Source organism: Paramormyrops kingsleyae, chromosome 16, assembly GCF_048594095.1.
Source record: "Paramormyrops kingsleyae isolate MSU_618 chromosome 16, PKINGS_0.4, whole genome shotgun sequence".
Taxonomy (NCBI): domain Eukaryota; kingdom Metazoa; phylum Chordata; class Actinopteri; order Osteoglossiformes; family Mormyridae; genus Paramormyrops; species Paramormyrops kingsleyae.
This window is the reverse complement of record NC_132812.1, coordinates 14858102-14869491: the sequence shown is the minus strand read 5'-3', so window position 1 is coordinate 14869491 and position 11390 is coordinate 14858102. Positions and strand designations below refer to the sequence as shown.

The window sequence follows — 11390 nt, the reverse complement described above, 5'->3', positions numbered from 1 at the left end:
GACGCATTCCCCGCGAAAATTAATTGTCAACACATCAGCGCCACCCTTAGGTTAAGGCAAATATTGAAAAAAAGTTTACATTTTGTTGTGACGGATATATATTATTCATTATAATTACCTGATTACGAAATTAAACTATACTATAATAATGTTCCTAACATCTTACAGCCAGATTTATAACTGTTTTACCTTTTGTATTAAGAATACAATCAAGTCATTTATTGAATTCGCAATCTTGAAGTGTATATTATGACATTTGAATAAATGGGAAATTTTAAGGCAAAAATAACACACGTTTTTGTACAAAACCAAGCATATCTCCACATTAAACTTTTAAATTAAACAGGGTTACCTTCGTGTTGTAATTACTGTAATTATGCAGGTAAGTATTACATGCTAATTGTATACAAATTCAATGATTTCTAACCGAAATCTAGAGAACTAAAAATCTCACAAATGAGTAAAAGACAACATTTATTTTAAATGTTCGACTGCACATCCCTAACGAGAAAATTAACGAAATATTTTCTAAATATTTAGATGCTATCGCTTGTTTAGACAATAATGCAAAAAAGACAATTGGCTTTATTATTGTTTTGTTATTTTTATAGTTATATAATTTTGCTTGATCTCGAATTGTTGGGCCATAGTAGAATAAGGTTTTAAAACCTTATACGTATTTATATGTGCATGAGTTCGGAATAAATCTCGTTGCAAAATGTGCTAAAAGAAACACTAATTTAATTTCATCTGAGACAAGGTCCAAGAAAATTAACCTTGCACTCCGTAAACGTTTTTCTGATATCGAAAAGATTAGTCCCTTCCAGACAAAAATTACGAGCACTTTGACTACATATAAATTAGGAGATGGGATCAAATTATATGATCAATATTGAACGATCAGTCCACAATCTGAGACATTAAAGAAATTTGAGATGTAACAGTTCATTTGAAAATTACATTATACTAAAGAAACATTTTAAATCAATTTAAATTATTTCAGCTGCACAAAACGCAGTTTTTTATCAGCACCTTTCAGGTTCTTATGCTGAACATTTCGCTTGACAATGTATTTAAATGCTTGTGCGTTAACATTAACATACATATTATTCGTTAGAGCCAAAGAATTTAGAACTTCAACTACTTAAATGATTATCCCATACATTTGAAGTTTTACCTCAAACATCAAGTTACCGACATTTAAAAATAAGCTGAAAATTGCAGTACAGATACACTATTACACAGATATAAGTCCAGCTTTCCATTTTCAAATCCGTTTCTGTAAAAGATGCTAAATTTAAAATCCCTTTATGCGAGTGATGTTAAAACACACAGTTCTTCATGATATTACCTACGGAGTTCTAGATTTTTCCCATCTATGTTACATGGATTAATATTTGACGATAACCGAAACTGTAGTGAGAATACTAAAGAACCGAACTTAAATGTAACAGCAGATGATATTTTAGAGCCTGGGCTTCTTTTGATCTTGAAAATTCTTGTATATCTTGGGTCACCATATCAGTGACATTAAAATAACATGTCCTACAGCTGTAACATGAAAGTGAGCGGTTTTCCTAAGAGATAGGGCAGTGTCGCCCTCTTCTGGGAAAAATAAAACTACACTTAACATTACAATAAAGGAACTGTAAAAGTACATTATTAGTTTAAAGCATAACAGGTAAACATATAAATAATCTTATATATCAATAATACCATGCAATGGTAATGATTAAATAATTACTTTCCAATTCAAAATTAGTCAATCGTTTTAATTACATCCTTAAAATGTAACCTATATTTGATTGTATTTCTCTCTCACATGTGAATTAAGAAACAAATTATGGTGTGTAACGTTTATGGCATTTACAGGTAATTTTAAATTATTTAGAACTATTTTTTTCACGATTAAAAACGCAATATCTTGCTGATGAAATGATAAAATGCCTCCCTCTGCTACAGATTTTGAGCCTTTTAATCAGAAGATATGTTACTCTTACTAATTCTGAGGAGCCTTTTAATCAGAAGGTGTGTTACTCTTACTAATTCTGAGCTACTGCACAGCTTTTCATTCGTGCCGATGTCCCTCAGAACGGCTGCTGATCTGCTGGGGCCCCTTCTCAGTTGTCTGTTCCACATATCCTCCCAATCCATCCTCTCCTCTAAGACACCCCCCCCCCCCCCCCCCAACCTGCATTTTAATTTTATTTATCTATCAATACTCTCTTTTTATCCAATCCAAGAGAAAACCAGATTCTCACTTCACTGTGAGTTGTACCAGTACAACTGTGCATGTGACAAATAAAGTCTCGAATATTAAGCATATCTAAAAAACTAATTAGATGTTTGGCTAATTTAAAGAAATCCATTTGGATGAGATTCTAGTTTGCTGTCATACTTAAAAATTAAGAGAATGAAGGAATGAATGCATCACAATTAATAAGGGAATGATGTCATATTCACACAGACTACAGAAAAACAGGTACACAATCCCATTGTATTTGTACCAAAGAAACCTTATTGTTGGTCTTATTCCATTACAATGTCAGTAAAGCATTGACAGCTCAATAGATGAATTGAGTATAATAGTGTAGTGTGTTTCTCAGACATGTGTGTCGCTTACAGAAGGAAGGAAAGTTAAACATGAACTAAAGGCAGCAAACACAAAAAGCATTAAGAGTTGAATCCAAATGTAAGAAAGGGCGCAGAGGCTTCAGGCAGGTGTATTTCTGGATATGTGACCTTAGAAACTGAACTCATTAAGTCACCCACTTGACTAAACTTGCCTTGACAGAAGCATCACAGTGTGTCTGTTTGGATAATTGGCCACTTTGCAGCAATCAAACTGGAACTCGACATACTGCGTTTTATTTTTCCCCCGTGTGGAAAAACGTGTGCGGAGGAGAGCAGGGAAGGCGGAAGATTGCCAGTGCTGGAAGTAAGCCGGTACTTCGTCCGAAGATGTGGCACTTGAGAACACACAGCAACGGCGTCCATCTCCCATCCGGTAGAGAGACCCAGCGGCACGTCCGCATATCAGACTTAGCTTTGGATAACACATGAATGCGCTATGCTCAGCCAACGTACAACTTCCTGAGTGCTCGTGCAAGGCTCATCTCGGGACAGGAAAGTTACGGAAATATTTCTTATTGGGCTGGATATAACAGCTTCTCAGAACGCAAAAGCAGCATGTAAGTTGATATTCCGAAGCTGGCCAACATTCTCTCTCTTTTTCAATAGGATTTAATTTATGGTTATAGCCTGTATTTCTATTCAAAACGTCCAGATAAATGTCATCACATTTTGTTTCTTATGACACTGACCTAGAATTAATTTGCTATTTTTATTTTAATTTTGGATTACACAGAGCAACAATTTCTTTAAAATGTGGCCAATCGTGTAATTCTTCTGGTAAGTTTACATTTCCTCCATCTAAATAAATAAACAAACAAACAACTAAATAAATGATTCATAAATATATGTCCACATGGAAATAACTGGGCACCGTTGCCTAGATATAGGGGGCGGGTTCACTTAGAAATGGGCTGATATTATCTCCAGAATCAACAAAATAAGTACTTTAGCTGAAATAATTTTATAATACAATGAAAAGGTTTAACTGAGAAAGTGTCACTGAACGTAGCCTATTAAATGACGACGATGATAAGCCGTGACAAATAACACGTGACTTCCGTGATGACGCCGCTTGTTCTTCCGAGTCAAATAAGTCATGAGAATTACAAGGAGAAGGTGAAAAAATAAACTCTAAAAGAATAATTTTATAACAGTTGCTTGACAGGTATAGCTAAATAGTGCTGATTGTATGTTAAAAGCGCACGATGCCTAATCTGAGTACACGTTACTGTGCAGTTAATACTCCGTCCTTGATATTCGTTGTAAATGTTTATTGTATACTGCATCTTGATAAATTTATGCCAGTTTGGTTCAGTAACAAAGGGGGTGCCTAGGTTTGTAATTCACGCACAGGAAGTTAAAGACTTTTTTAAAATTAAACACGTGCGTGTAGCGTGTTGTATAATTTCTGTGAACGGACATGTAATGTTAAACATGAATTTTATTAAATATAGTGATATAGAGAATGGCATCTGTTTGTTTAGGATGTTTCCTTCATCTTGTGACACGCTGGTGGCTCTGCCTCCATCCACTGTCGGCCAGCGTGTTATTTTCGGAAAGAACTCGGATAGACCCTGTGACGAGGTGCAGGAGGTGCTGTATTACCCTGCAAAGGACTACAGTGCAGGAGAAAAAGTCGAGGTACTCGTTATACGAATTTACCCAGCAGAAAGATTTTATCGGCTCATCTAGTCACTTGCACCAGTAAAAACTTTAACCAAATGAAATCAGCCTGACGTAGCGCCTGATTGCTTCTCGTTGTGTTTCACTGCTCTCTATAGTGCACGTACGTTGAGATACAGCAGGTCCCACACACCTATGCGATAGTGCTGAGTCGCCCTGCTTGGCTCTGGGGTGCGGAGATGGGGGCAAACGAACACCAGGTGTGCATTGGCAATGAGGCTGTATGGAGCAGAGAGAGTATTGGTGATGAAGAGGCTCTGCTGGGCATGGATCTGGTCAGGTGAGTCTTGATCCTCAGTGTCCTTCAGCAGCTGTAGTCAGGGTCCCTGGTTTTCTGATTGCCTTTACTATTCCTCACCCTCCAACTTTTCCATCATAAATTCAGTATGAATGATTTCCACCATTTTATCTATGCCAACTGTACATAATGTATCCAAATAATGTATTGACAGCCGAGGCATATTCTTTGTGTGAACCTACTTGGCCAATGAATCTGATTTTCAATTACCAGTGATCCTGTTAGGCCTCTACCATGACAAGTTAGTATAACAAATATCATGCTTTGCATGTATTTAACTTGGAAGAATGCAGACATATTCACTTACCTTGAAGTCATGATGCCTGTTGTTTAGAACATCAAAAACACTTGTCGTTGGCCTGCATCTTTAGACTTGCTCTGGAGAGAGCAGACACAGCCCAAAAGGCCGTGGAAGTTATTGTGGATCTTCTGGACAAATATGGGCAGGGAGGAAACTGCATGGAGGACGAGAGCAGCTTCACTTACCACAACAGCTTCCTGATATCGGACAGGACGGAGGCCTGGGTGCTGGAGACCTCTGGGAAGTTCTGGGCAGCTGAGAGAGTTGAGGGTAAATGCAGAATCTTGGTGGCCACAAGCTCACCGTTTGGGACTCTGGCAGACGGTCAGGTCTTAGGTGTCCTCTGCCAGTCTGTCTGCTCCACGAGAATTATGCATTTATTGCAGTATTTTAGGCTTTTTCCACAATAATTGTTGTCGTCCATTTGTTTCAAAGAGGGACATCGCAATATCTCCAACCTGTACTCCATAACCACCAAGATTGACAAGGAGCATCCAGAAATGAGACAGTATGCAAAGAGCAGAGGCTGGTGGGACGGGAAGTCCGAGTTCAACTTTGCAGAAGTCTATTCTTACGAGAATACGGCCAGAATCGAATCAGCACGAGCTAGATACTGCGCAGGACACAGAATGCTAGAGCAAAGCAATGGTTAGTTGTTTGGTTGGTTGTTGGTTAGCACTGCTTTGGTAAATGGATAATAAGCATAGGGTATTTAGGAAATGTATTATTAATAAGGAAAGTGAACCCAACTAATTTATTACAGAGTTGTGTCTGACACAAAAAGACTTTGTTTTTTTACAGGTACACCTATCATCCATGCCAGTTAAATATTGTCATTCATACATAGCTGATGTTACAGGACACGTCACAGCTGAGACCATGATGGAGATCCTGAGGGACAAAGACAGTGGCATCAACAAGCAAGGCATGTTCATGACAACGGGGAGCATGGTGTCTGTGGTGCCCAGGGACCCCTCCCTGCCAGGGGTTCACTACTTTACTGGGACCCCTGACCCTGAAAGGTGACCTTTACAAACACAATACTCTAGACTGCCCCTAGATCATCATCATTTTTATCGTTCTTATTCATATGATTATACAGATCTTTCAAATAGGTATTATATCAGTATGGATCACCTTCATGTGGGATAACATGCCTGTTTTGGTCATCGCCAAGGTCTGTTTTTAAGCCCTTTATCTTTGTGGAGGACATCAAACAACTGAAAGAGACCCATTCTCCAGACTTTGGGCCTGAAGATCCTGTGAAGAAGAAACCCCGCTTCCAGAGTAAGCCAGACCGCAAGCACCCGCTGTTTGTCAAGCACGAGGTCGTGGCTGCCATCATCGAGAGCAAAAAGGTAGAGGGAACATTCTGGAACAGATTTGTATTCAGGAAATTTCATTTGCTGCTCACCGCAATGGAGAACAAACATTATTGGCTCTCTTTGAAGGATGTGAATCAATATATTTTCGATGTTTATAATCAGCCATAACTTTGGCAGATTTTTTTAAAAGTAACTTAACCCAGAATGACATTTGCAAATTTGATTTTTTATTTATGGTTATAAGGAAACTACTGTAGAATATTTGGGAGATATTTGCAAATATATTTTGACCTCCTTCAGGATAGAGGAACAAAGATCATTCGGAACATGCGGGAGCTGGAAAAGGAGAAGATGGGTGAAATGGAGCAGTATCTGACTAGTGGTGTTGGGGACTCAACATTAGTAGTACATGTGTTTTCTGATACCTGTCAGCAAGAGCTTGAGGTATATAGCAAGTGCTGAATGAAAAATAATTACAATTGAAATGCAGAATTAAATGAAATTCATTTTTAATATGCCATTATGAGCCTTTGCTGCATGAGCAGTAGGCAAGATGGATATATATTAAATTGGCTCCTTTAAGTTAATGTACGAATATCCACAAGAAACCAATTCAGACACTCTCAGGGTAATTTTCTAATGCAGTTGATGGATGATCTGCATGGCTTAATATATTTATATGGGATGTTAATATTATTATGATAAGAACAAAGTGGGAAATGATTAGGAACAGAACGGCTTTAACACAAATGCACTTAGATGTATTAGACGTCTTGTTACCACTCAAAATCATCTTTGTCTAAATAACAGTGCATCTTAGAAAATATGTGCTATTAACATTTTTGTTAATTTGTTAACTGTAAATAATGCCTAATTATAATGTTATAATAAACGTGTTATTTTGGTACTAAGTTAATAAAGGCGTAAAAACAATGGTCCCACTGTAATTTTATTGAATATCCATTGCACGGCGTATTAACATTTTAGAAATGTTTTCATATATAGACAAATGTGGTACAATTTCACATCTTAAACCGCCATTTAATTAAAAAAAATTTCACTTTGTTTTAAAAATATCGATCATTACCGCTACATTTTAGTGGTCTTGACTGTGGCTCTTTGTTGATCGCGCAGTAAAGCACAAAACAATTATATTTTGCAATTAATTAAATCACTTAATACAAATTAAAGACAAAACTAAAACTGCGATTTTGAGTAACGATATACACATTTCAGTCACGCCACACGGTCATAATTCACCTTTCATCTGAAACCGCAATAGGTGATTCAATACTTAGTATCTTCCGTTACCTCTCACAACTGGCCCACAATAAAATAATCCCTTCGCCCCATAACGGATTGTTGTTTTAGGTAAATGAAATTACATCGGCTAAATCCGTCTACCAGCCGTCCGATCGCTTATTCCCAGCAGGGTCAGTCGGGAGTCCGCAACCCAAGACTGGATCAGATATCGATAATCATTTAGCTTATATAACTAAAAGAAACATTTAAGGATTGCCAAAACATAGCGCACTGTTGACATAGGTCTTAGTGCACTCGTTACATTAACAGTAACACGTGGCCGATCGCCGTGATGACGCCACTTATGCTTCCGAGTCAAATGGGACGTACGCGTTGTCTGCAACAAAGCAGCCCTGTAAATAGAAGTAACAGCGTCATTGATGTCTCTGAAACTATGCAATAAAATGTGACAGAGAAAAACTGTATAAGAAGCATTTTATACGGAGCTTATTACCGCTGGTTGACAGGTATGACCAAATACACTATATACGCTGTAAGTGTTTACAGTGTGTTGCTGATTTACCGGTCTCAGTTGCAAATGTCATGCAGGCAGTGTGGGTCCTTGACTGATTATGAAGCGATCCCAGCATTTGTAAATACATGTACAGGAAATTAAGAACTAGTTTTGAATTTAGTCGATTCTGGAGCATATGGAGAAATGGCTTCTGTTTGTTTAGGATGTTTCCTTCATCTTGTGACACGCTGGTGGCTCTACCTCCATCCACTGTCGGCCAGCGTGTTATTTTCGGAAAGAACTCGGATAGACCCTGTGACGAGGTGCAGGAGGTGCTGTATTACCCTGCAAAGGACTACAGTGCAGGAGAAAAAGTCGAGGTACTCGTTATACGAATTTGCCCAGCAGAAAGTAGATTTTATCGGCTCATCTAGTCACTTGCACCAGTAAAAACTTTAACCAAATGAAATCAGCCTGACGTAGCGCCTGATCGCTTCTCTTTGTGTTTCACTGCTCTCTATAGTGCACGTACGTTGAGATAGAGCAGGTCCCACACACCTATGCGATAGTGCTGAGTCGCCCTGCTTGGCTCTGGGGTGCGGAGATGGGGGCAAACGAACACCAGGTGTGCATTGGCAATGAGGCTGTATGGGGCAGAGAGAGTGTTGGTGATGAAGAGGCTCTGCTGGGCATGGATCTGGTCAGGTGAGTTTTATTTCCACTTTTGACTGAACACAAAGCAGGAGTATTAGTATATTTTGAGTATCAGGTTTCCCACTTTGCCGCATGCCTTTCTTATTCATCTTTCTGGGTTTTATTTCCTGAATGCATGCATAATTTAGTGATGATTTACTCCACTGCCTTATGGTTACCACTTAACCAGTTAGACTTGTACCATTATAAACAGAATCAGAATGGAGTTTATTGCCAAGTACGTTCACACATACAAGGGATTTGCTTTGGTGGTTGCTGTCCTGTTTTGCATTTAACTCTGAAAAATACATACATGACATTCACTTACTTTACTTTGAAGTCATGATGCTTGTTGTTTAGAACATCAAAAACACTTGTCGTTGGCCTGCATCTTTAGACTTGCTCTGGAGAGAGCAGACACAGCCCAAAAGGCTGTGGAAGTTATTGTGGATCTTCTGGACAAATATGGGCAGGGAGGAAACTGCTTGGAGGACGAGAGCAGCTTCACTTACCACAACAGCTTCCTGATATCAGACAGGACGGAGGCCTGGGTGCTGGAGACCTCTGGGAAGTTCTGGGCAGCTGAGAGAGTTGAGGGTAAATGCAGAATCTTGGTGGCCACAAGCTCACCGTTTGGGACTCTGGCAGACGGTCAGGTCTTAGGTGTCCTCTGCCAGTCCGTCTGCTCCACAAGAATTATGCATTTATTGCAGTATTTTAGGCTTTTTCCACAATAATTGTTGTCGTCCATTTGTTTCAAAGAGGGACATCGCAATATCTCCAACCAGTACTCCATAAGCACCAAGATTGACAAGGAGCATCCAGAAATGAAACAGTATGCAAAGAGCAGAGGCTGGTGGGACGGGAAGTCCGAGTTCAACTTTGCAGAAGTCTATTCTTATGTGAATACGGCCAGAATTGAAGCTTCTGGCGACAGATACTGTGATGGTCGCAAACTACTTGCTAAAAGCAAAGGTGCGATTTTCACAATATTTTTAAACTGGTGAAAAAGCATGAGATATGAAGAGACTATAAAATAGGAAGTGAGATGACAGTAGAGGTAAATCAGTTATTACCAGAGTTTTACGTGGTTCAGTGAACTTATAATTTTTATTAACCATCCACATAATATTCATGCCTGTTGAATGATCGCACATTCCATGAACATTATTCAACAGGACACATCACAGCTGAGACCATGATGGAGATCCTGAGGGACAAAGACAGTGGCATCAATATGGAAGGCATGTTCATGACAACGGGGAGCATGGTGTCTGTGGTGCCCAGGGACCCCTCCCTGCCAGGGGTTCACTACTTTACTGGGACCCCTGACCCTGAAAGGTGACCTTTACAAACACAATACTCTAGACTGCCCCTAGATCATCATCATCGTCATTTTTATCGTTCTTATTCATATGATTATACAGATCTTTCAAATAGGTATTATATCAGTATGGATCACCTTCATGTGGGATAACATGCCTGTTTTGGTCATCGCCAAGGTCTGTTTTTAAGCCCTTTATCTTTGTGGAGGACATCAAACAACTGAAAGAGACCCATTCTCCAGACTTTGGGCCTGAAGATCCTGTGAAGAAGAAACCCCGCTTCCAGAGTAAGCCAGACCGCAAGCACCCGCTGTTTGTCAAGCACGAGGTCGTGGCTGCCATCATCGAGAGCAAAAAGGTAGAGGGAACATTCTGGAACAGATTTGTATTCAGGAAATTTCATTTGCTGCTCACCGCAATGGAGAACAAACATTATTGGCTCTCTTTGAAGGATGTGAATCAATATATTTTCGATGTTTATAATCAGCCATAACTTTGGCAGATTTTTTTTAAAAGTAACTTAACCCAGAATGACATTTGCAAATTTGATTTTTTATTTATGGTTATAAGGAAACTACTGTAGAATATTTGGGAGATATTTGCAAATATGTTTGACCTCCTTCAGGACAGAGGAACAAAGATCATTCAGAACATGAGGGAGCTGGAAAAGGAGAAGATGGGTGAAATGGAGCAGTATCTGACTAGTGGTGTTGGGGACTCAACATTAGTAGTACATGTGTTTTCTGATACCTGTCAGCAAGAGCTTGAGGTATATAGCAAGTGCTGAATGAAAAATAATCAAATTTGAAAAGTTTAAATGTGATTCATATTTGATAAGTTACTGTGAGCCTGTGCTGCATAAGCAGTATGGAAGATGGATGGATATTAAATTGGTTCCTTAATGTTCAGATATTTACAAGTAACCAATTCAGTTATTCTCAGGATCATTTTATCATCGTGCAATTAAAGGATGGATGGGTGATGTGCATGAATAAAGATATTTATATGGTGTATTCATATGATTATGATATGAACAAAGTGAGAAAAGATTAGCAAAAGGGTTTTAACACACGATTGCACATAAATTTATAGACAATTTATTGTAATGTCACCACCCAAAAGTTACTCATCTGAAATTCATTGTAAACAATGTATTCTAAGAGGTGAATCTGTCTTTTATCAGATTTAATACAGACAGTGAAAGGTTAGTGTATTGATCATGGATGATTTTCAGATGTGTTACTCTGTTTTAATAAAAGCATTGAAACAGCTGGTGGCTCTGCTGTCATTTTACTGCATATTTTTTGCAGGGGTGTATAAGGAGCATGTTATGTTTTCATAGAAAAACCTGATGTGATCTTAACTTTAGAATATT

At 38.6% G+C, this 11390-nt stretch overlaps 2 protein-coding genes across 6 annotated transcripts; both read left to right on the top strand.

Moving 5' to 3' along the window:
- Positions 1 to 2922: 2922 nt before the first annotated feature.
- On the top strand, positions 2923 to 7174 carry LOC140578828 (secernin-3-like). Of its 4 annotated transcripts, XM_072700822.1 has the most exons (9): positions 3125 to 3191; positions 3368 to 3411; positions 4119 to 4275; positions 4416 to 4597; positions 4987 to 5186; positions 5352 to 5564; positions 5764 to 5938; positions 6094 to 6274; positions 6542 to 7174. In XM_072700822.1, exons 3-9 carry the CDS (start codon positions 4120 to 4122, stop codon positions 6701 to 6703), a joined length of 1269 nt encoding a protein of 422 aa, XP_072556923.1. In that variant the 5' UTR covers positions 3125 to 3191; positions 3368 to 3411; position 4119; the 3' UTR covers positions 6704 to 7174. The 4 variants fall into 4 exon arrangements, with proteins under 4 accessions (XP_072556920.1, XP_072556921.1, XP_072556923.1 ...); XM_072700819.1 differs by lacking the exon at positions 3368 to 3411 and having other exon boundaries at positions 2923 to 3191; XM_072700820.1 differs by lacking the exon at positions 3368 to 3411 and having other exon boundaries at positions 2933 to 3191; positions 5776 to 5938.
- On the top strand, positions 3719 to 11285 carry LOC111838598 (secernin-3-like). 2 transcript variants are annotated; one of them, XM_072700824.1, is made up of 8 exons: positions 3719 to 3799; positions 8221 to 8377; positions 8521 to 8702; positions 9088 to 9287; positions 9453 to 9665; positions 9869 to 10031; positions 10193 to 10373; positions 10641 to 11285. In XM_072700824.1, the coding sequence occupies exons 2-8, from the start codon at positions 8222 to 8224 to the stop codon at positions 10800 to 10802; spliced, it is 1257 nt and encodes a 418-aa protein (XP_072556925.1). In that variant the 5' UTR covers positions 3719 to 3799; position 8221; the 3' UTR covers positions 10803 to 11285. The 2 variants fall into 2 exon arrangements, with proteins under 2 accessions (XP_072556925.1, XP_072556924.1); XM_072700823.1 differs by lacking the exon at positions 3719 to 3799 and adding an exon at positions 7849 to 8010.
- The last annotated feature ends 105 nt before the right edge of the window (positions 11286 to 11390 follow it).